The sequence below is a fragment of the Dreissena polymorpha genome, chromosome 16, assembly GCF_020536995.1.
Source record: "Dreissena polymorpha isolate Duluth1 chromosome 16, UMN_Dpol_1.0, whole genome shotgun sequence".
Lineage (NCBI taxonomy): Eukaryota > Metazoa > Mollusca > Bivalvia > Myida > Dreissenidae > Dreissena > Dreissena polymorpha.
Genome location: NC_068370.1, coordinates 27640097 through 27666853, shown reverse-complemented (window position 1 = coordinate 27666853; position 26757 = coordinate 27640097). Strand labels below are relative to the sequence as shown.

The 26757-nt window shown below is 34.0% G+C and overlaps 1 protein-coding gene and 1 long non-coding RNA gene across 2 annotated transcripts; both read left to right on the top strand.

The window, feature by feature from the left end:
* Window positions 1–297: 297 nt before the first annotated feature.
* LOC127861567 (uncharacterized) lies at window positions 298–8922 on the top strand. Its single transcript, XR_008040265.1, has 3 exons — window positions 298–572; window positions 743–837; window positions 7858–8922. It is a non-coding gene; the product is annotated as an uncharacterized LOC127861567 (long non-coding RNA).
* A 4815-nt stretch (window positions 8923–13737) lies between these two features.
* LOC127861547 (uncharacterized) lies at window positions 13738–18431 on the top strand. The gene is made up of 4 exons (XM_052400154.1): window positions 13738–14258; window positions 16461–16632; window positions 17247–17395; window positions 17585–18431. Exons 1-4 carry the CDS (start codon window positions 13925–13927, stop codon window positions 17758–17760), a joined length of 831 nt encoding a protein of 276 aa, XP_052256114.1. The 5' UTR covers window positions 13738–13924; the 3' UTR covers window positions 17761–18431.
* The last annotated feature ends 8326 nt before the right edge of the window (window positions 18432–26757 follow it).

Here is a 26757-nt window from a genome sequence, read left to right as displayed (position 1 = left end):
CCGAGTACACATACGTGACGTATTTTACACCTTATATAAACAATCTTCGTAGTTATACAAAATTTAACGACAAAAACAGAACTCTCCAAATTATTCAATCGTTTCGCGTTGCAACGCTTTATAATTTTTATGTTTTATAATCGTCAAAAGATGCATATAATGGCTATATTAGAGCATGGTAAATGTTCAGTATTACTGTTTCCTCACAAATATCATAACTAAAACTAAAATTTGCGAATCTGAAACAACTTTTTTCAATTTTGTCAATTTACCAAAGCGTGAAAAGATCCCTTTAATAGAGTTCGTATGGAACCATTAAAAACTCTACGCGAAGGTTGCCTAAGGACCTTCTGGTCAATTACGCAGCGAATTAGTACTAATATCTGGTAAACGTAACAGAAGCTGATAGAAACAGAACATACATGAACTGCATGGCCACTTATCAAAAGTGATGCAAATAATTTATATATATATATCGAAGTGATTGGACTGACTTACAGGAGCGCAACACCGGAAGACCAAAAATCAACTAAGACATCTTAGTGAAAAATAAGCATGATCGACAAAAATAGGTAAACGCATGTTTGAGAACGTGCAGCTGTTGTTCATTGCATACATTTGATCATTTATTTCATTATTGTACATGTCGTAAAATCATTATGTTAACGAAAACGGTGTGCAAAAACTGCCACAGTTTGCAGACAGGCTACGGATAGTCTTATAATTTTGATTGTGTCTACAGGGCTGGTGTGAAATGTTTGCACATATCAGATGAGCAGACCTATCACGTGCCTTTGGTGGGCTGCGAATCAAACGTTTATGGAAGTAAACACACCGGTAAGTGCTTTTTTCCGAATAACTTTGTTAAACAATTTTTCTTAAGAATTTCAACTAGTGCATACAATACAGATTTTAGGCAGCTTATGGCAATGTGAAATACATCAGAATTATCTTATTTAATAAGCATGCGTTCTTGTTAAAAAAAATCCATGTAAACTTCACCATTATGCTTCACGCAACGTGAGTTTTTGTCTCCGATTTCAGACGTAATAGTCAAGTCAATTTTATTTTGTAAACAAACGCCTCCGGCCCAAAATACATAGTAATACATTATTATAACTAACTACATTTGGGTACGTTTCTAACGCATCACTTTTCAAACTTGAATATCTCAGTTATGAGTGAAGATTTTGATTAAAAATTTTACATACGATTATTTGACTACATTCTATGCAAGCTCACGATGAAATCATTCATCCGTGATGATTGGACGCTTGAGCACGTGGGGTAGATGTGGTTCCATATTTTTGCACGTGGAAATGTTGAAACGCGATTTGATAATAGTTTAATTTCAATTTAATTATTTTAGGTGAGTTCTTACACAAGGAAAACATAATATTAATTACAAAACAATATAGCTCGTATGAATATTCAGGAGCGCAATCGCGCACTTAGCACTTAGCATTTTACAGGCTTCCTTTCCCACTTGCTAAAGCGTCCGATCGTCACGGATGAATGATTTTATCGGTAGCTTGCACATATTTTAGTCAAATGATCACATGAGCAAATTTAAATAAAAATATTTACTCATTACTGAGATATGTAAGTTTTAAAAGTGTTGCGTTGGAAAAATCACCAAGTGTAGTAAAAGGCGATATACATGCTATTCCAATTTAATTTCAATTTCATAATTCTAGGTAAGTTTTTACACAAGAAAAACATAACATTAATTTAAGAAAAACAATATGGCTCGTATGAATATTGAGGGGCGAAACGGCTCAATCGGCATGTTGCAAGCCGGTGAGTTATTAAGACGTGTAAGTTTATGCGTTTTACTTTTCACATTGTTATTATTAAACGTTATACGAGTTAGCGAATTTGACTTTTGAAGTGACGTTTTCAATTTGTTAAGTTTTATATTTTGTTGTTTTTCAATTTCAATTAAAATTTCAGGAATTATCAGATATGTGTTGAATTACTTTTGGTCCAAATTTCAACACAAGCCGTTCAAAAATAAACAAGAGGGCATGAAAGGCCCAAAGTCGCTCACCTGAGATAAAAAGAAATGACCTGTTCTCTGCAGCCCAAGATATCAATGGAACAAATGTTCTAACCAAGTATCATGAAGAATGAACAACAAATGGCCCCTTGGCGGCCATGTTTTTTTTTAACAGACCTGAACCATTTTTTAACTCTTCCAATATATGTCCAAATTTCACGAAGATTGGGAAAAAATGTGTCTTCTAAACTGTTCACATGTTGTCACTTCCTCTCGGCCATGTTTTTTCACTGATCATGACCATTTTCAAACTCGTCCGAGACATCCACATAACTAATGTTTTGACAAAATTTCATGATGATTATGAAAAACATGTGACTTCTAGAGTGTTCACAAGGTTTTCTACTATATAAATATATGGAAAATAGGAAAATCCAGTGAATCAAATCTAAAAATAAAAAAAAATTACTTAAGTTATTGAAATAGAATAGAGTCTTTTTTATTTAGAAAATGCCAAATAGAAATAATCTAAATAATAAGAATAATTTAGAAAATAATGCCAAAATGTCTTGATGCTGTAGTTAAAAATAATTTAGAGTTTAATTATTTCAAAATTCCAACCTTTTTCAAGAGCTGTTAACTTTTCAAGAAAGCATCAAGAGGTGTTTAAATCAGCCAAAACAGCTTATTTTATACAGTTCAGAAGCGATCAATGGCACAGTAGTCAATTTTTCCTCAGAACAGTGCATTTATTTATCAATGATCAATATCTTCCCAAATTCCAGAGCAGAACTAAAAATAGATTACTGAACCAGGTTAAACAAGGGAGATAAATACTGCATAAATACTGCAAAATCATGTAAATGTTGTCTTTCTTTCAGTTATCTCTTAGTTAAAAGGCTTATCATATAAAGTGTTTTAGATCGTAATCTAGTTGTTGCTAAAACATATCTACACATAAGAAAACACATGCACAAACAACGACAACACAAACAAAACAGATGTATTAATATATCCAAAGTATTTTATTTAGTTATTGATAATTTTCAATAGATGTTACACGTATATACATACTTTACTTTTTCGGCATAGCTAATTAACGTCACTTTTGACCTTAGGTGACCTTTAGGTTACATTCATAAAAATGCCCGCGGCTACCCACGAATGAATACACTTCATTTAGTCCATTGGCTGATTTGAGAATACCACCAGAACATTGGAAACATGGCCGCGTCTTTCTAACACTTTTTACTGCGTGTTCAGCATGAAACAATTTTATCTCTTTGAAAAGGCATGATAGATAGAACAGTTTTACACTCAACTCTTCACATCAATACAATGTGTGCCTAGATTCTACACCTTCGTCAGTTCGCGGTTAGTGTGTGTGAATGTCAGAGTTAATATACAAGTCATCGCTGGGTCTTCATGAAAACCTTATGTTCTGACCAGAGTTCGCAGCCAGTAAACTACTCGTTATATAACAAAGACGCGTGAACTATGTAAACTGCAATTTTCCTTTGACCAGAAAGATGTTAAATGAAGATATCCAGCGATAAAATTATGGTATGTCAATAATAAATTCCTAATGTGTTTTCATCAATACCATGATAAATATTATTTTTAATTAATTTAACAAGAATTATTCCACCATATTGACTAATGTATTAAGCATGAGCTCGATGATTCTCGTTACTGTTAATACTCGAATCAAATAACAATGCCCGACAAACCACTAAAACAGGTTTGTTCGAAGAACGCGTGTATAAATATTAAAAATATGTACGGATACTTCGCGTGTGCCCGGTTGGCTCATATGTTCTAATTTTACTTCCATTATTCTTTTGGTTTTCTGTTTTGTATCTATAGGTTTATGACCAGCAATATGTAATAATGTAACATAAGCCGCGTGTGATGCAGCTAATAACTGCACAGAAAAACATTCGCTATCCTTGATCTCATTCATTGAACTCTTTACCTTTCATACACTCCAACCACAATCAACGCCGTATATCTTTTTAGCTCACCTGATTGCTCAGGTGAGCTTTCGTGACTGGTCTTTGTCCGTCGTATGTCCGTCCGTCCGATAACATCTGCTCGTAAACACTCTAGAGGCCACATTTCTTGTCCCATCTTCATGAAACTTAGTCAGAAGCTTTGTCCCAATGAAACCTCTGCCGAGTTCGAAACTGGGTTTTGCTGGGTCAAAAACTAGGTCACTAGGTCAAAAAAAGAAAAACATTGTAAACACTGTAGAAGTCACATTTCATGCCCAATCTTCATGTAACTTTGTCAAAATGATTGTCTTAATGATATCTTGGTTGATTTCAAAAGTGGTTCCGATCCGTTGAAAAACATGGCTGCCAGTGGGCGGGGCAGTTTTCCTGATTTGGCTATAGAGAAACCTTGTCAACACTCTAGAAGTCACAATTTTTGCCCAATCATCATGAAAGTTGGTCAAAACATTGGATCAATTGATGTCTCGGACGAGTTCGAAAATGGTCGAGATCGGTGATAAAACATGGCCGCCAGTGGGCGGGGCATTTTTCTCTATATGTATATAGTGGCAGTTTTCCCTATTTGGCTATAGAGAAACCTTGTAAACACTCTAGAAGTCACAATATTTGCCCAATCATCCTGAAAGTTGGGAAAAAAATTGGATTTATTGATATCTCGGACGAGTTTGAAAATGTTCGGGATCGGTGAAAAAAACATGGCCGCCAGTGGGCGGGGCATTTTTCTCTATATATGTATATATTGAAAACATGTGAACACAGTAGAAGTCACATGTTTGGCCCAATTTTCATGAAATTTGCTCAGAACATTTGTTTCCTTGATACGAGAGTCGAGTTAAAAAATTGTTCCGGTCATTTGAATAACATGGCTGCTGGGTGGGGGGCAGTTTTCTCATTATGCCCCCCCCCCTTTCGAAGGAGAGGGGGTATATTGTTTTGGCTATGTCGGTCCGTCCGTCCACCAGATGGTTTCCGGATGATAACTCGAGAGTGCTTATACCAAGGATCATGAAACTTCATAGGTACATTGATCATGACTCGCAGATGACCCCTATTGATTTTCAGGTCACTAAGTAAAGTTCAAGGGCGTGATGACCCGAAAGAGTAAAATGGTTTCCGGATGATAACTCAAGAACACTTATGCTTAGGATCATGAAACTCCATAGATACATTGATCATGACTCGCAGATGACCCCTATTAATTTTCAGGTCACTAGGTCAAAGGTCAAGGTCACGGTGACCCAAAGCAGTAAAATGGTTTCTGGATGATAACTCAAGAACGCTTATGCCTAGGATCATGAAACTTCATAGATACATTGATCATGACTCGCAGATAAACCCTATTGATTTTCAGGTCACTAGGCCAAAGGTCAAGGTCACGATGACCCGAAATAGTAAAATGGTTTGCGGATGATCACTCAAGAACGCTTAGGCCTAGGATCATGAAACTTCATAGGTACATTGATCATAACTCGTAGATGACCCCTATTGATTTTCAGGTCGCTAGGTCAAAGGTCAAGGTCATGACTCGAAATAGTAAAATGGTTTCCGGATGATAGCTCAAAAACGCTTAGGCCTAGGATCATGAAACTTCATAGGTACATTGATTATGACTCGTAGATGACCCGTATTGATTTTCAAGTCACTAGGTCAAAGGTCAAGGTCACGAATACCCAAAATAGTAAAATGGTTTCCAGATGATAACTTAAGAACGCTTAGTCCTAGGATCAGAAGAAGACCCCTATTGATTTTCAGGTCACTAGGTTAAAGGTCAATGTCACGGTTACCTGAAATAGTAAAATGGTTTCTGGATGATAACTCAGGAACGCTTATGCCTAGGATTATGAAACTTCATAGGTACAATGATCATGACTCGCAGATGACCCCTATTGATTTTCAGGTCACTAGGTCAAAGGTCAAGGTCACAGTTCTAAAAAACGTATTCACACAATGGCTGTCAAGGTCACGGTGACTCAACTTAGAAAAATGGTTTCCGGATGATAACTCAAGAATGCTTACGCCTAGGATCATGAAATTTCATAGGTACATTGATCATGACTCACAAATGAAATAATGATGAAACTTGACCAGGATGTTTTTCTGGACAATATCTAGGTCAAGTTTAACATTTGGTAAAGATTGAATGAACCGACTCCTCTCAGGTGAGCGAACTAGGGCCATCTTGGCCCTCTTGATTAAAGATATTTCTTGTTTTTAATAGTTTCATCATTAGAGCTCATTAAGTTACGGAAATTTAGCAGTGAATCGCTTGAAGAATACTAGCTATAAATATAATTGAATCGTATTTCATTGTATTCGGTATACTTGAAGAAAGCATGATATTCGCAATCCAGATATCGAACTTCGTTTGTAGAACAATTATTACATATTCAGTTCTCTTTTTGTATATTATTGTGTCTACCCAGTTCGATTTGTAATTTGTGGTTTTAGGCTCGGAATATCGAAAGTGCAATTTTATATTTTGGCGTTAAATCAATTGATAAGTATGTCTTTATGTCTTAAGTAGGCTTTTGAAATGTTTATAGTGATGACATTGATTCGAATTTGAAACGTCGTCGTGTAATTTTTGCGTGCAACCATCAATAACGCGTTGCTTAAAAGATGATATAAACATTTTTTAAGCACAAACATCTTGGCTTATCCAATTATAACCAAATCCGTATTTAAACAATAATTTTTGTATGTTCGACGCCCAGCAGATTCGCCCAGCGTCATCTAGTGATTTAACAGTAAATAGCAATTGTTGGATAACGATGCGCAGGCATTTGTAAAAGGTTACACCAATAACTAATACAATTTGTAAAATAATTTACACACAGTGGATGTCTACCACATTCTCCCAACACAATACAATTTAATTACTTGTGTTTTTTTTTAAGTTTCAGGAATTTTTTACAAAAAGTGTGTGAACAGTTTCGATTGTTTGTTCGTACTCATATCCCAATATTTTGTCTCCGTAACAAAGAATGGGCTTGACCACGGAATCGAAACATTTGAACATTTCGAGTGGTTGGAAGTACATGTAATTTATTGAGAATGAAGCCTTTTGTGCTTGGGCGGCTATCTTATTAAGTGCCAATTTCAATGATAATGAAGGGGTAAAAATAAGGCCCATATACTTATATACTGGCGTAGTTTTGACTTCTTTATCCCGAGAATACCAACGTTCGGTGCTTTTGGATACTCCACCATTACGAAATACAATTATTTCGATTTTATTGAGATTAATGTTCATTTCTGTGTTTTGACAGAATAACTCAATTAAATTAATTTGTTCTTGTAATTTTTGTTTGGTTTCCGCGCAATTTGCGATATCGTCAGCGAACATTAAACAAATGATGTCGAAAATAACATTTATGACAAAAATACCCGAACCACAGTTTTCACGCAGAAAGGTAGATAACTCGTCAATAAAGAGGTGAGGTATTGTCGAACTTGTTTTATCTCATTGTCTGTTGCCGATGTTACAAGATTTGTTAAATTTGTTAGTCTAAATTGACGGAGCGCCGCGTACTTAGCTGGCTTTTTCTCGTCGCACTCGGGCTGCTTTGCGTTAATGCCGAGTGATCGTCCTTGCATTTGCTTTCCAGCTGTCAGTGGCTTAGCTGCTATTAGGCACAGCAGGCTCGGGCCTACAATTTTAATTTGCCACCGTTCTTACCTTTTATGAACCTAACGTCGATCTAAATACAAACGAAATATAGAGAGAGAAAAAACACAACATACAAATAATACTCGTTTTGTTGCTTAATAATGTTTTTTTAAATCTATTATCATTAATATTTAACACAAAATTTATTACATTAACAATGTTATTCTTTTCAGAGCCGGGACCTTGCGTCCGCCTCCACAATGTTTGGAGGTTATCTACGCCCCTGAGTGCGATTCATCGAAGATTAATTCAACCAAACATATTCATGAACATACATTCTCAATCCATTTAAAAACGTGAAAACCTTTATAAGTTGTGGCATGGTGAAGATTTAATAAGCATTTCGGTGAATTTTTCCTGTGTGACGAGCAAATTTCTACCCAATTAAATCGCTAACCCCATCAAACGATTGTGTACAACATATATATACGATGCTACATGCACAAAAATTTGGCTTCTTTCCGACGTAATAGATCATTTTGCATTTTTCCAACAGAGATAGAGCCAATGCTAAGAAGATGGCGCTAATGATAGGAGATGGCGCCAATGTAGGATGTACATTTATCAATTAACAGTCGTATCGCAATGACATCATCGCATGACGTACATTTGAGCAATAATGTTATTTGTTGTATATTTACTTATTTTTCAACGTACATACGAATGTCCAAATCTTTACAGAACACAACACATTCTGTAATAAATAAGATGTAGTTTTCTTTTAAATATATAAGTTATCAACTGAATTTAAAAGTCACTTACATGAATAAAAGATATTGTACGTTAAATACCAACACTTTGTAATACTCAATAAAACCAATAAATAAATTCTCAACATTATCAAAATATTTCATCGACAGCAAAGTTTTGTACACAGTATGATAATAAGCGATATAAATATTATTAGTAACACTGTAAGTAACTGGTGGTGTATGGAATGTTTATAATGTCACGTCATCTTTTCCATATTCCTTTTGTTTATGTCCTTAAAATATGTATCATAACCAAACATGCTCCTTCGTTTTCCATTCTATCATCAACATTTTCCATTGCTTCAAATCCTTTGATTTCTAGAATCTTGTATGTCCAACTGCCTTCTTTTTTCTTTCAGAACTTTGGTCTCTTTGTCTTCTCTTTTCTTTCTGATTTCTTTATATTTGTGATTCTGAAGGTCTTCTTTTTCTTGACAAGCCTTTTTACGCATTTCAACAACTCTATTTCTCTGTTTTTGTACGAAACGTTGAGCGCCAAATGTCACAGGGTTTTGTGTGAATTTATGGTTCTTGTGAAGGGACTGTAATAACAACGCAGAACAATATATCAAAGATATACTATGTTAATGCCCTGGTGGTCAAGTGGCAAATGCCTACAATAGTCACCATTATTACACACCAATAACAGTAATAACATTTATTAATGCATGGCAATAATGTAATACAATAAATACAATAAATAACTAACGTTGCATTTAATTAGAAAAGAGATTATAACAATATACAGGTTACAGTTTATAAATTGATTTATCACTAACCTGTAATAACAACGCAGAACAATATATCAAAGATATATATACTAAGTTTATGTTCTGGCGGCAAGTGGCAAATGCGCGGTTACTTGCGCTTGTCACTTGACCAACGCCGCGAACCAGTCATGCGTTAAAGAGGTTAAGGTGATAAAACTGGTTTGGTTGTTAGCTGAACTGTAGAAACTGGTTGGAAAAAATTAAGGTTAATAGTAAAATAGATATAGATTAATTGCATATGATGAGATTTTTTTAAGGATATAAGGATATGTTAATTTACTCTATGACATCTGCAAGAACTAAATTTAGATTGTCAGTCGTTAAGCAATTTACAGGGACTTTGTTTATTAAATTAAGGTGAATGTGGTGAGGCCAAAGGAATTGTATTATAAAAAAATATCTTATTCGTGGCCATAAATAATACTTTGTATTTCCATTCATTGAGTGCAGTAATGTCTGCATTTTCCTTCCTGCACCATTTTTACAATATCCATGTAAAGATATTTCGATTTTTTAATGCAGTTATCAAAATCGAAGTGGTGGGCATATTATTTGTGGACTTTTAACTATTTTTCGTTCCGATTTCATCAATTTCGTAGTATTCCTACCGATTTTATGCTAATAAAATTTGGGCTTTTTGTAATTTTGAATATTTGATATTTCATTATATAGGAAAATACCGCCGATTCGCTCCTTAAAACTGGTGGCAAATACACAAATTTTACAAGAGTGTTCATTTTACATAGATCTTTACATAAGGACATCTTGCAGTTTGGTCATTATCCATCCCTAGTTTTGACCACATACAATAATTTGAGCAACTTGCTAGAGGATCACTTAATGATGTTACATACCAAATATTAAATCTCTGAGCAATTTGGTGGCAGAGAAGACGATTAAAAAACTAATCACTATTTAAAAGCTCTGTAAATAATGTGACCCATAGGGAACGGCTAGTTTTGTACCCAGGTTCATGACTTGATCAGTCTTTATAAAAGACCGCACGATAATGTTACACACAAAATATTGAACTTCTGAGACTTAAGATCAAAGAAAAGATTTTTTATTTAAGTTATTTACAACATAAGTCAATATAAATAATCTGACACCTGGGAGTAGCAAGTGTTTACATCAGGTTTTTACCTCATGGGCATGATTTGAGCAACCTTTTAGAGGATCGCTAGGCTATGTTGCGCACCAAACATAAGCCAAATATTAGACCTCCGAGCATTGCTTTTTCAGAAAAGATTGTCTGAGTTATCCACTAAGTTCGGGGTGCAGTACGCCTAGCAACTTTCTTTCTCTTCACCACTCTTGATCAAGGTCAGTCATTTTGTACCAGCACATCACCTTTTTCGGATTTTCGATCGTTCTCAAACAGGCCAACCAACTCCCCCTTAATCAGGAAATGTTACTGTTGGGACTTCCAACAAGTGCGTGCATGTATAAAAACTCATTAAAGGGATCTTTTCACGCTTTGGTAAATTGACAAAATTGAAAAAAGTTGTTTCAGATTCGTAAGTTTTCGTTTTAGTTATGATATTTGTGAGGAAACAGTAATACTGAACATTAACCATGCTCTAATATAGCCATTATATGCATCTTTTGACGATTTTAAAACCTAAAAATTATAAAGCGTTGCAACGCGAAACGATTGAATAATTTGGAGAGTTCGGTTATTGTCGTTAAATTTTGTGAAACTACGAAGATTGCTTATATAGCGTATACAATACGTACCGAATGTGTACTCGGCGGAATAGCTCAGTAGGCTAAAGCGTTTTTACTTCAGGACTCTGGCAAGACTCCAGGGGTCACTGGTTCGAAACCTGCTCCGGGCAATGTTCTTTTCCTTTTTTTATTTTTTTTCTTGATTTTTTACTGGAGCTTTTACGATCCAATGTTTACATTTATCAATATAAAGCATTTAATGAATAAGTTAAAAAAATGCCAAAATCTGTGAAAAGGCCCCTTTAAAACCCATTTTTTAAAACAGGCTTTTAACGTTGGTACTGATTTGTGCTGTGGGAGAAGCTGTAGTACCTGGATGAAATCTCACCTGTCCGGTATGATGACTACATCCAGAATCACATGCGATGGATGAGCGGATTGAACCCGCATCGCGTATACCAAACACCACCCCCTGTACGTCGATAATCCAAACTGAGTTGGATAATTAAAACTGAAGAAAAAAATGTCGGCCGAAACTGAAACTGAAAATTCGGTGATTATTTTATCATTTCTGCTAATTTAGTAACTATAAGGACGTAATTGTTCTACACATGTGATAATGAATGTCTGACACACACATGCGTTTTGCAATGATTTAATAGTTTTCTAGTAAAAAACGATCAATTTTTTTCGGAATATGCTTATTTTCATGAAATGCGACCTATGTATTAAATTATTTACGCGTTAATTGAGAAAAGAGCGAACGAAACTGTAACAGAGATATACCAAATTATATCATGAATGTCCTTTTCAATTTTACTTTTAAATGGATCTTTTCACGGTTTGGTAAATTAGGTAAAACCTAAAAATTATAAAGCGTTCTAACGCGAAACGATTGAATAATTTGGAAAGTTCTGTTGTTGTCGTTTAAATTTACGAAACTACGAAGATTGCTTATATAAGGTATAATATACTTACACAGTGTATACCCGGCGGAATAATCGAGAGGGCTAATGCGTTTTTACTTCAGACTTACTCCAGGACTCCGGGGGTCACTGGTTCGAGCCCTGGTACCGGCTACTTTTTTTTCCCTTTTTTAAATTTTATTCTTGATTTTTTACTGGAGCTTTTAAGATCCAATGTTTACATTTATCAATAAAAAGCATTTCATGACAAACTTCAAAATATGCCAAAATCTGTTAAAAGGCCCGTTTAAAGGGATCTTTTTACGCTTTGGTAAATTGACAAAATTGAAAAAAGTTGTTTCAGATTCGCAAATTTTCGTTTTAGTCATGCTATTTGTGAGGAAACTAATACTGAACATTTACCATGGTCTAATATAGCCATTATATGCATTTTTTGACGATTTAAAAACCTGAAGATTATAAAGCGTTGCAACGCGAAACGATTGAAAAATTTGGAGAGTTCTGTTGTTGTCGTTCAATTTTCTGAAACTACGATGATTGCTTATATAAACTATAAAATACATAGACCCGGTATACTTGGCAGAATAGCCGAGAGGACTAATGCGTTTTTACTTCAGGAATTCGGGGGTCACAGGTTCGAGACCTGCCGCCGGCAACTTTTTTTTCCTTTTTTAAATTGTATTCTTGTTATTTTACTGGAGCTTTTTAGATCCAATGTTTACATTTATCAATATTAAGCATTTAACGACACACTTAAAAAAAAAGCCAAAATCTGTGAAAAGGCCGCTTTCACACCTTGTGTGTTTCTGTGTTAAAATCATGTGTTTGCAGGACGGGTATAAAACTTTATGGATAAATCCAAACTGATATGAAAATGTCTGTGGATAATAACCAAACTCAAAATGGATAATGCACAAACTGCGATGTATGTATCAAAGACAGGTTGGATATTTTTCTTTTAAAACAACCATTTATAACCAAAAACTCACACGATGTGTATAATGGAATATAAAAAATACTTTCAACGAACATCAACATTCATTTATTTGTTATTAGTGAAATCAATTTCAACGGAACTTGCATATACATACAATTGAGATTAGCAGCAAAGCATGCGAAATTTGCATTCCACGCACAAAGAGATGCCATAACACGTGTTCCATGTCATTTTGGATAGCATGAAAAGCAAAGAAATTTAAACATGTCCCTACTTATTATTTAATCACTTGATTTAACGGGATTCGAGTCCAGGCAGGTTAAAGTGGCTCTTGCCCCGCTGATTCATGTATTTGTCACCATATAAGAGGTTTCGAATATTAATTGAGGCATTACTTATTTGATTCATTATACATTATATCAGAAAGATTACATCGAATTGTACACACATATTTAAGGGGCATATCGGCGGCTAGTATAGCATTTTACTTTCCGAAATATATTTACACATTGAAAAGAACATATTAAATGATTTCTCAATACACAGACATTGATATTAAAACTCTTCTGTAAATTATGTATTTTAAAAATAATAAAAAGTTTTCCTCGTGACCCTTTTCGCCGGCGCCGGAAAAAAACGAAGTAGTAGTAAAATATTTAATAGTAAATTGTACAGTGCCCCGCTATGCGCATACTCACTGACGATAAACGACTTTTAAAGGTATTTTAGCATAGAAAGCTTGCAAGTTCTATATGGAATTACTTTGAACCCAATTGAAACCTTGGTGGGCATACTATTTGTGGACTTTTAAAGGTCAACAGAAGAAATCTGACTAACTGTTCATATTTTATAAAGTAATACCATATTATAACAACAAAGTAAAAAAATAAAATTAAAAAAAAAAGTTAGAGCTAAAAAAACGATGATTTTGATGTTTGGAAATTACGTAACGCGTTCGGCAATTTCCGCCGCTATTTTACCCCGATGACGTATGTGTGCACCACTGCGCATGACGAATATTCCCATGTTATGTACAGTATGCACTGAAGCATGCAAATTTCCCTCAAAACTTCAAGGATTACAAGACTGTGTTGATCATTCACTTGCATATACTTAATTTATAATCTCTTTTGTGTTGATTACGAGTCGAACTTTTACATGACATTGAGGATTTACTGATTTATAAGATGGTTCAATGTGCAGCGTTTGGCTGGAATGCTCGTTCTGAAAAGCAAACGGAGAAGAAAGGATTCTTCGGCTTCTCAAAGGACGAAAGTATTAAGCGGAAATGGATTCTAGCCGTGAATTCACGAAGGATTATCGACGGAAAGGTGGTGGACTTTACGCCAAGCAAATATGCAAAACTCTGCATAAAACATTTTGAGGATAAGTGCTTTGTCCACCCCCCGAGTGTGATGGCGAGTGCGGGCTTTGGGATGAGACTGTCGCTGCATCCTGATGCAGTGCCAACTTTGTTCCCTGACACGGACAACTTCAAGGCATTACAGCCGAAAGCCCTAAGTATGATTTAGATTAGTGTGAATCATAAAATGCATCTTGATTTTTTTGTGTTTTTCATAAATTGAACAGCAACTGATTCTAGTACTTAGTAGCTGATGGCTATTTAGGCTACTGGTAGTGCCATGATAATTTAAATAACAGTTCAATTTCAGTCTTCAGGGTAATATATTTAGCCAAAATCATTGTTCTATATTAGAAACAGGAGAAAAATCCAATAGCCTGACTATATAAATTATTAATTTCTAGAAGCCCAAATAACATCTTAATAGACCCGGGATGTCTGGCTTATAATTTAAGACTGAATAAATGTTATATTTTCAAATTAATATTGTTACATGCATTAATTGCATTGGAAACAGTTTTCAGTGTAATAAACTCATTTTGCTCCTTATGGGCTTTAGCCATTTTGAGATTTCATTATAGCATTCAATGTACTAAAGATGTGTTGTTTGATTAATTTCTGAAGCGGAAAAAAGAAAAACATGTAGTTTTACTATTATGAATACAAAGTTTACTTTATTTTACAATTTTGTGTTACAAATCTTGTAGAAAATAAATGACAGCATTATAATATGTGTAAAATTAAATAAGCTTTTTTCGGGTTATCATTTTTATATTTTATTTATAAAGTTGCTTCAATTAGGTGGTTTCTGTACAAAATAAGTTGGTCACTAAACTAGCTGAATTTTTGCAAATCACCATGCCAACAAGGCACCAAGTTGGCAGAATGTGGTGTATTACCACCCTACAGCTGCCATAAATCAAGCTGGTGTCATAAAATAGATGGTCCTCTTTGTTTCTGTAAAGTCAAGTATTGTTATCAGTGATCTACTGTTATCAATTGTATTTGGCACAGACAGTAATAAAACAAGCAGATTATCAGACTGCAGTAATCATAACAACTGAATATACAACATACTGCACTAGTAGATAGAACAGTATTTATAAATAGAATAGGAAATAAATTGCAAAAAATATAAATAACATTTTAATTTTGAACAACAGCAAAAAATATAAATAACATTTTAATTTAGAACAACAATCTACACTTTTATTCTTGTCTCTTGTTTTTATGCTTTCTTTTAATTTAAACACTGTATTATTTTAATTGGGATATTTTTTTTTTAAATTCTATTTATTTAGTTTGACAAATTATAATTAAAACAGATACTTGCATAAATACTGGCATCATTTAAATACATTTCTTCAAAACTTGATTTTTTTATTAATTAAAAAACAAATCCTCATGAAATGAGCTATAATGCTGCGCATGGACACAGTTTTAAAATACAGTTAAAAGGAAAAAAAACAACAACCATTTTTAATGAAATAGTCATGGAAAATTGCTTACCGGTATAAAGCTTTAATTAAAGATACTAATACTATATTGCAAAAATAAATGTAGATCATGAAATGAATAGTTTTGTTTGAGAAAATCACCAAAATGATGTCCATTCCCTGTTTGATGTCTTATTCTCAATTCACATAATACAGTGTTTTTAGAACACATCATGACTTGCAGTTGACCCCTATTGATTTTGAGGTCACTAGGTCAAAGGTCAAGGTCACGGTGACCCCAAATAGTAAAATGGTTTCCGGATGATAACTCAAGAACGCATACGCCTAGGATCATGAAACTTAATGGGTAGGTTGATAACGACTCGCAGATGACCCCTATTGATTTTGAGGTCACTAGGTCAAAGGTCAAGGTTATGGTGACCCGAAATAGTAAAATGGTTTTCGGATGATAACTCAAGGACGCATATGCCTAGGATCATGAAACTTCATAGGTAGATTGATCATGACTCGCAGATGACCCCTATTGATTTTGAGGTCACAAGGTCAAAGGTCAAGGTGACCCGAAATAGTTAAATGATTTTCGGATGATAACTCAAGAACGCTTTTGCCTAGGATCATGACACTTTATAGGTACATTGATCGTGACTCGCAGATGACCCCTATTGATTTTCAGGTCACTAGGTCAAAGGTCAAGGTCACAGTGACAAAAAACGTATTCACACAATGGCTGCCACTACAACGGACAGCCCATATGGGGGGCATGCATGTTTTACAAACAACCCTTGTTTCATTTACATTTATCGGATTATATATTTAACATCCGATTAATGTAAATGAAATGATTATGAAATTTTGTTCAATGACATGTGTTGCCATGAAAGTTGGACTATTACTTGTCTTTAGGCTCTAAGGCGCACAAGGAATTACTGTTGGTCATCGGAAGCAAGCGTCTTTTCTCTGACATTCGCATGCTGTCACCAGCTGAACAGACCTCGATGCTGGAGGCTCAACACAAGGTGGTCTGCCAATTTGCGCCAAAATTTGTCTGCTTTTCATACGCAGCAATGAAACAGAGGTATGAATTGTGATTGATTAATATTATATCTACAGAAGAGCTAGCGCAGGCATGTTGTTATTGTCTTTCATAGTCCAGTGGTAATAATTTATAAAACTACAACTTTAAGGCAAAATTAGTTTATTTCCTACACAATTGATAAATATTTGTGCAAGTTTAATGAGAACAACATTTGATTATGATGCGGTTTGGGTTTTTTTACATTCGGCATTGGTTGCCGAAATTCTAACAACCAAAAATATGATCTTTAATTCGAGTAAAATTAATATCCTAGTTGACTAATAAACATTGTCATTTGCAGTTCATAAACCATCAAGTGCCCATGAGCATATGTCCATAATAAATATGCATTAGTTGTGAAAATGATTTTAGTTCCTTTTTATGACCGTGAAGGTGGGCATATAGTGATCGCACTGTCCGTCTGTCTGTCTGTCTGAAATTCCGTCACACTTTGCGTTTAGGTTTCGAAAAATGTGGAAAAACACTTTGCGTTTAGGTTTAGACAAATTTGGAAAAAGGGGGCATATGTCATCCTATGGTGACAAGCCTTGTTGTTATATGAAATAGTAATTGTTGATATAATTTGTGATTAAAGGCTATTTTTTGTAATCCAGATTGCATCTGGCAGCCCTGCATTCCGTTTCTAATGCGCACAGGAAACATGCAGAGACGAAGAACGGCGAAAAGCGCTACAGGATTTCGTATCCAAAGTACAAGGCGGGACACCATGTCGTGAAACCTGTCAAAGAGGCCTGCAATTATGGTAATGGTCCTTCTAAGCAAAATAGAAAATTGGCATTCTAATATATAATATACAAAAACCTAACAGTGAAACTGACTAAGTTGACTGTTGTTGTTGTTTTTTATGCATAATATGTGTATTTTTATTTATTTGTTCAATGTGCATAGTTTAACCAAGTAGTAAAAAATAAATTGTTGATGCTTTTTTCAGATTATGTCACAGAGCTCATGGTTGAATTGCTGCAATTAAAACAACAGTTCAAGAGCACCCGGATTGCTGAGCAGGCATCTTCTTCCATTCTGTTCTCTCCACCACCATTAGCATCATCTGCGAAGAAAATTTTAAAGAATGAAGCAGTGCAGTTGCACCGCTCTAGGTTTAATTAATTACAGTAATTGGAAACAACTTGGCATGCCATTTGTCATGTATTGCTCCAGCTGGGTTTAGTGTACGTGCGTAAGGTGTCATCCCAGATTAGCCTGTGCCATATATGTTTGTAATTAATTAAAAAAATCTTCGCGCTGGAAAGATGGGACAAAGCGTGCGCAAAATATCTCGTCCCATATTAGCCTGTGTCCCTGATAAGACTGTGCAGACTCGACGTGAAAACATGATATGCCCCAAGTTTTATATGACAATGTCTACGAATGTGCCCTTTTGACAAATTAGAACCTAGCTGAAGCACTGATCACGTATTGTTTCAAATTAACATAGCAACTACAATTATTTTTTTGAAAAATGTGAATGTATTATTTTGACAAATATGCTGTAATAATAGTTTTCCCATTGTGTGCTATACTGTTAGTATAAAAATGTTAATGTCAACACCTTTATTTTTAAATGTTGGGACCATGTAGTGTTTTTTGTGTGATAGTATTGGTCTGTAAAAGATGTTTTAAAAGTCATTTTGTTAAAGGTACTTAATTTGACTCCATGACAAGTTGTATTGCAACATTGTGCTAGTAAAGCTCATTTACTTATTCCGTCCAGTTTCTAAAACTTGTCGTCAGGTTACAAGTTGTTCTGTTGTTGTGTCTGTGGTAATTTATATTTTTAGATGTTGCAATAAACTTGTATGCTACATATATATTGTTGTGTTGGAATGTTTTCTCCATTTCAAAAACATCGAGAGTAAAAATTTGACATGCTATTTCTCATTAATAATATTAAGTCACCTCGCTCGTGGAGAGTTTAGAAAAATTCAATTGCGTCATATTTATATAAAATCAAGACTAATTATTAAAAAATATTTATTAAAAAACAACAGAAATGAGATCATTCAAACTTTGAAGTGAATGTCGACATAAATGAGATCAATTTACCATAAATAAAAAATCGTGTGCAGGGAACACATCGGGTTTCAACAAAATGGCCATGTCAGGATACTAGCAAAAGAAATAAAACATCTATTCTCGGTCATTTAGTATTAAATGACACGACCATTTACGTAAGAATTATTCATTTCAAATCAACATTATTTATTTCAACTAGTACGTTGTTGAAGTGTTGAACTTGAACGGTTAGTAAGTTTGGACTGGCATTCGTACGTCGATCAGTTTCAGGGAATAATTATATCTTTTCAATGTGTCAATTATATTTGCCTGATTAAATTATAATTAAATACTTAAACAGTCAAGATGCGATGTCCTGTGGATGTGTACTATGAAAAATAAAAACACGTTATATGACGAACTTTAAAAAGACAAAAGCTGATACCGTTTCCTTTGTTATGAACTCGTAGCAAGTGGTTAACTCATACGTCACTTCCGGTTGAAACAAAAATGTCGACTCGATCACGAAGTGCGAAAAATCGGCATAGTTATCGGCTGTATACTCGCTGAATACGATGGTTTTAATCGAATTATGATATGGAAATGCAATTAAACGTTATAATCTCCCATAATATTGGTGTATTTCAGGATTTTTTAATCGGGTCCGTTGATCTTTAATAACTATTTTTCGTTCCGATTTCATCAATTTCGTATTATTACTTCCGATTTTATGCTAATAAAATTTGGACTTTTTATAATTTTGAATATTTGATATTTCATTATATAGGGAAATACCGTCGATTCGCTCCTTAAAACTGGTGGCAAATACACATATTTTACAAGGCTGTTCATTTTAAATAGATCTTTACATAAGGACATCTTGCAGTTTGGTCATTATCCATCGACTTCCTAATGTTAGTTTGCAATTATCCATGCACTAGTTAGGTCATTATCCAATTTGTATATTCTTGTTCCAAACAATTACGAATATATTTCGTTTTCGAGCATATACGCCAATCAAAATTTTTACATACATATATGAAAGGTTAATACCTAAGTCCAAGCATTAAAACATTCGATTATAATTGTTTTTGGAGTAAAACTTTCGGCAATTTCATTTACTTTTTCGAGACATATTCATTTTATTTTGACGTAATTGTTTTTATTGTAACGGGTTTATAAGCGCATTGTATGCGGGGTATAATATTTTATCAAAAAGAAACGTTTGTTATGTCACAACTTACCTTAAATAAACGTGTTCTTAGAAATAAATGACTGGAGTCTTTATTTCTGTCGTCATTTTTTTCTTCAGTTTGGATTATCCTTCTCAGTTTGGATTATCGACGTACAGGGGGTGAACAATGTGCTAACCGGACAGCCTGATTATTTGAACAAATTACCTACAATGTCAACTTTTATGTCTCCAGATCGATCTTTCACAATGACTTTGGACCAAGGAAACATTTCTGTGTATGTTCAGGTACATTGGCTTACTTGTTCCGAAATGTTACTTCGGCAAGAAATGTACGGATGAACAAACGACGGAATAAATATCAAGTTAGCTTCCTTTGTCTAGTGAAACCAAAGATGAATTAACCGCCCAAATCAATCTGAAAGAAATTGTAAAATAATTTGATTTTTTATTGGGGGGAGGTTGGAAACTGTTGGTACAACAACAAAAATATGAACCAATTATTTCGGCAGTTATACAAAAAATTCCGCATGTCACCTTTGTCAGAGGCATTGGCAGTTAATCTTTAAAAACTAGTTTCCCAACAATACAATCTTCGTACTCATGAAGATTTATCTTGATTCCTTGATATTCAAGTATAACTATGTCTTAAATTAAACTGTACCATAACCATTTAAAGCAGGAGTTAAGGTTCTTATACACTGCACTTTCAATCATCGAAACATTCCTACATAGTAAGTTTGAAGTTGATACCGCTTATAATGTTCAAAATATGCACCGAACAAAATTGAGTTTAGTAAAACTTATGAAGACAAATAAATATAAATACATGAAAGCAAGAGTTAATGCTCTTGTGAACTTGACATCGACTCAATGAGGTATAGATACTGATTAAGTTTCAAATTGATACATCTGTTAGTTTTCGAGATCTGATCTGGACAAAATCTTTAAGAACAACACTTAACAAAGGGCAATACAATTATAAAATATATGAACACGGGTAATTGTTCTTGTATACTGCACTTCTTCCCCCTCCCCTATGAGGTCTACCTATTTAATTACGGAAATAACTTTTGTAAGTTTTAAACGAGGATACAATCATTGTATGTGCACACATTTTATAATGAGACTTAATACAACTTTGAACATTGTTGGAAAACAAGTGTTTGTCTACATGTAGACAGACAGACGCAGCCCTTTACGACTTATTTGGCGGGTAAAATTGTATATGAGCTGATAAAATTAGAGTTAAGACAAGTGAATCACTGAATGCAATCATGTACATATATATATATATATATATATATATATATATATATATATATATATATATATATATATAACCATAGAATTGAATTAATTGTTGCGAGACATGCATATCTATGAACATCAGAGGATAAACATATCAAATTGTTGTAACTTTCGTTTAAAGCGTACACATGAACAGGTGTAGGCCGTGGAAAGCGCATTCTTAGAGAAACTGGACACAAACGTTCCGAACACACATTTACAAATTAAGTATTGGTTTATGAATGTATTGCATGCTTTGACAATCATAATGCTTAGCAACACATAACAGTAATAGAGAATTAGTTTATTAACTTTCAAACAGCACAACAACAATCATGAACTGTTTGAACAATGTAATTATGAATATATAACACTACATGTTTTTGATTTGTTTTCGAACAATCACAATCTGTGAACAAAACTGTGTAATAAAGCATTTTGCAATCATAAAACAAAATAAGATTTTACGAAATGGTTTAAAACTGTATCGCAATTATTTTAGTTTAATCTGTAATTATAAGAAGTTTTTTTTTTTACAAATTGTTATTTTCATCTTCAATGAATAAAAAAATACACACACAATAATTGCTAAGGAATTGAACATACAGCAAAGGAATGTTATAATAATAGCAGTTATTTACATTTAAATACGAATTTTCATTGGATTACCTAAATATAAGATATAATATGATAAGAATGTCAGAATTACTTAAAGTCTTCAAATACTTGCTAGTGCATAAGAAGAACACCATACAATAATACCATATTTAAACTATATCCATGTATTTTCAAATTAAATTGACAACGTATGATTAAAAGTATAGTATCATTGCTTAACAAGTTGTTATAATAGTAATGAAAAATACTGACCGTCGACAAATGTCGGTATAGTTTAGATACTACAAAGAAATGTTAGCCCTTGGCATGGTCCGTTTTGAACACTTGGACAGGATTTAAAACTCTACAAGAAACCTATGTGAAGTGTCCAAATAGTATTCTATGGTTTTGGTGAACGCAAGTTATTTTTTAGTATTATGCCACTATAAAGCATAACATACTGGGTTCGGCCAATCTACTTTTTAAATTCCACAGGTGTAATAGGTATACCATATATTAATACTCGTATTTAAATGAGTACACAACAAATTATTTTACCCTAGAAATTGTTTTTGAATACCTTTTCTATTCACAAAATCAACCTCAATTACGGAGTTGTATGTATAAGTGTATTTAGCACTAAAAACTTGCAGTATTCAAAGTCATAAATGGTACAAATAATGATTGTAAACAAGATGTATTTGTGAAACACAATGTCCCCCTATATGATGTTTGACCTTGTAGGATGACCTTGACCTTGTGAAGGATGACCTTGACCTTGACCTTTCACCACTCAAAATGTGCAGCTCCATGAGATACACATGCATGCCAAATATCAAGTTGCTATCTTCAATATTGCAAAAGTATTTATAAAATAAGCGATTTGGGCCACATATATTTGACCTCTGACCTTGAAGGATGACCTTGACCTTGACCTTTCATCACTCAAAATGTGCAGCTCCATGAGATGCACATGCATGCCAAATATCAAGTTGCTGTCTTAAATATTGCAAAAGTATTTATAAAATAAGCGATTTGGGCCACATATATTTGACCTCTGACCTTGAAAGATGACCTTGACCTTTCACCACTCAAAATGTGCAGCTCCATGAGATACACATGCATGCCAAATATCAAGTTGCTATCTTCAATATTGCAAAAGTATTCATAAAATGAGCGATTTGGGCCACATATATTTGACCTCTGACCTTGAAGGATGACCTTGACCTTGACCTTTCACCACTCAAAATGTGCAGCTTCATGAGATACACATGCATGCCAAATATGAAGTTGCTATCTTCAATATAGCAAAAGTTATTGCAAAATGTTAAAGTTGGCGCAAACAGACAGACCAACAGACCAACAGACAGGGCAAAAACAATATGTCCCCCACTACTATAGTGGGGGACATAAAAATGTGGTTAAACTAAACCAGTTTATTCTAAAACATGTTTAATATAAATATATTTATAGCATTTCAAGCTTTATATCAAACAAGCATGTAGATCGTTTTGGTCCATACACACATTTTCAGGAAAAACAGTCAAATAATCGCAAAAAGAAGGCATTGTAAATATGGATGTGCACATTAAAACATTCACATATTACTCTTTCCCACAATTTGAATGCTAACACAAATTCAAATTTGACAGTCTAAAACTTAATAAAACTGTAATCTTTAACTTATATTGTTGTGTGCGGTGATGAATTTTATTATTTTACTTAATCAGCTTCGGATATAACATACGTGTTGTTTATTCCTTAAAAACATACGCTGACAAGAGATGTTTGAAAAACACAATGTCCCACATTCTTGCAGTAAATTAGTCGATTTAGCTCTTGTCACCCCTAATCTCTTGATCTTATATTCAATAGAAATCTTCCTTCCCGAAAAACGTACCAGCATACTCATTTATCTTGTCTTAAGATAAAGCTTTCACATGATATCATCCTGAAACAGTTTCCATTCAGAATGCCCGTGTCACTTTAATTAAGGAATATCCTCTAACTGGCTCAAACTCTAAATACTTCTTATTTCACTCAATTTAAGGACCAATCAATTTTTATGATTTTACGTCAATGATCTTCTAGATATTACGCGAACAAAAGGTCAATGAAGAACACGTAAACATGTTGTTTATGTTACAAGCCCTTGTTACCTTGACCTCGATAATGTGTTATGTTCCCCTCATTAATGCAAACAATCTTTTTAAGTTAACAATATATTTACAGTATGAAGCCATTAAATTTCTTGTGGAGATCAATGAAAACATGCTTTATATTTTGTAACCAAGTTTTCCTGTATATAACACACAAAACCCCAAAAACTAATCTGAAAAGGATAGGCCAATGAGCACTTATTGTGTGATCTAATACATAATGTAATCCAAATTAAATTCCATACACATTGATTATCTGATCAGCAAAAATCGACACCATTGGCTGTCCAGGGTAACCCCAGCTTGACGAATTTGGAGATACGCACGGGAAGAATCATTGAACAAGCATCTCATCAGCAAACGTTGCCAGACAGGCTAATCAGATGGAAATGAAGTTGGCATATCTAAGGTTTATGTATTTTTGTATGTAGTACCCTTTTTACGTCATGAATAGTATGGTTAAAGTTATTGATTTAAAATTAGTATTTTGTATAGTTTTCTTTTACTGATACTTATTGAAGAACTTATGAACCTACTTGAATAGTATAAGTAATCAAATCAAAGGAAAATGGTGTAATTATTTCAGTGACAGCGCTGTTTATGAGAAATATGAGAGTCGATTATTCCAAAACCTTCAGAATTCTGAAAAAACTAGACCATGATAAATCATCAACTCTTTTGTTTAGCATCATAACGCTTTGAGTATTTTTATTTATTCATCAAGTACGAAAACAATGTTGCAAGGAACGCAAAGCTTCTGTTCAGATGCGTTCACACATTTGAAAATAGCAATATAAAGAAGTGAAACTCCAGCTGCTGGAGCAGTATTGAATTTTCATTAAAACAATTAGTTGGTCCTTTATTTAAGGCAAGTGACCGATTGCCCAAACAGTACAAAACAGCACAATACAGCACAATACAAACCAACATAAACACAAAATATGAATAAAGCTGGGGTCGCTGCCTTGGAACGGTCAATGCAAAGCATTGGGGGTTTAAACCTGGTTATAGAGCGCTCAACCTCACACTTGGCCCAGCAATATTCGTAATACATTTAAATGTAAATAAAATTTAACGTCATAGCATTGTAACTCAAATTAAACAATAATAAAAGGGAATTAATTACTATTTAATTACTCAATTGCATTGAAGATACAAGAGTAACAGAGTTACAACTTTTTGACGAACGATCAAATAAAACTATTAACAATTGTCAACTACATTCCTTCTTTATAGAAAAAGATTTGAGAATATAGCGTCCTGGAGTTAATATCTCAGATAATCATCGCGTAAATACAGGAAGAAGCAGCAATAATGGGTGTAAAAATTCAAGTCCTGTTCTTCGTTGTGAATGTCTTTTTTTATGTTGTCAAAATTTACCTTGTTAAACCTATAGAGGCCATAATTATTGTCCAATCTTTATGGAAACTGGTCAGCACAATATCCCAATTATATCTTGGCTGAGTTCCAAAGCTCGGTCATGTGAGGTAAAAAAATTCACTATGTGGAATTAAGGGAAAAGCTTTTAAACACTCAAAAAGTCACATTAATTGTTCAAATTAACAGGAGGTTTAACGTCAAAGAGAAAGTACTCTGAAGTCTAAAGCTTCAAATAAATGTTGCTGTAGAAATCATACGGATTGCTCAATTTCTTAGCATTTTAATAAAAAGATAAGCTATCGGCCGAAGTAAGCTTAGGAAAAAATCGTATTTTCATGAATGATGATGCTAATTATTTTGGGCATATATAATGTTAGCCTCTTTTGCCAAATGACCGATTTAAAAGTCTAAATGAATCACAGCATTGCATAAAAAATACAGCAGTGTTGCTTTTTTTTTCCGTTCAAATTTGGGGCCGGTAGAAAACCCTTTTCTCAATTGAAAAAGGTATATTTGTTCCTAAATGGAATATAAACATTCTTAATTGAATTTCTCCACCAAAATGCAATTTAGTATTCGTTTACATACATCTCAACATTTTGTTCATCTCCCATTGAACTATTTAAGTTTTAACTTAGTAAACATTTTAAATCACTTTAATTCTAAACTTGTAAAGTATTTTTCAGCCAAATAACAGAAACTCTCATTTCCAAACTAAACTCCCGTTTCCCTACCAATGTTGGGAATGGTCCTTGAGGAGACGATGGTCTTCGGCCTGACGGTTTCCATTTAACAATGGCTTTTACAACCCGGCTTCTTACAACCTCCAGCCTGAGGTCCATCCTCCCCAATGCCGGCATTACCTGTCGATATGATGTGTTTTGCTTACGTAGTTAGCTGGGTCTTTACAGGGTAGGGTAGCCATACCTTCGCCAAACAACCCTTTTCAGCCGGGCTTGGGGCCGTCCTTAGCGGAGTTGTTGATACCTTTTGATAAAAGAACGCTTGATAGTTACGGGAGGTAATCGTTCAATATCCCCACATGTCTGCAACTTACTATGTACGGGTTTTTCATTTATAATCAGCATAAAGTTAGATTCGTTCAACATGTTGGTGTTGTCGGATTGTTAATGTTTAATCTTAAATAAACTCAAATATTTTAAACGGGATTTTTTTAAATATATATTATTGAAATGTTACTAAATGCGGAGATGATTTGAAACGGTTGGAAAATAAAGACTAAGAAGAGATGTGTAATGTTTAGTTTGTTTTAAGTTGAACTATTTGCATTTAACACAAGTATGTTTTTAGAAAATAAAAATTAAAACATGCGGTACTAAAATACCACTTAAATTGTCGGATAACGCAGAAATCATGAAAATAAATAAGGATATGAAAGCAGTGGCAAATTACTCATACGAAATTATGGCAGCAGAAAAATACGAAGACGACATGAAAGCAGTAAAAACCGCATAGCATGCAAACAATCGCATT

Coding starts and splice junctions, on each gene's coding strand:
- LOC127861547 (XM_052400154.1), top strand. CDS start 13,925: ATGGTTCAATGTGCAGCGTTTGGCTGGAATGCTCGTTCTGAAAAGCAA. Junction 14,259..16,460: donor ATTACAGCCGAAAGCCCTAA/GTATGATTTAGA, acceptor ACTTGTCTTTAG/GCTCTAAGGCGCACAAGGAA. Junction 17,396..17,584: donor CAAAGAGGCCTGCAATTATG/GTAATGGTCCTT, acceptor TGCTTTTTTCAG/ATTATGTCACAGAGCTCATG.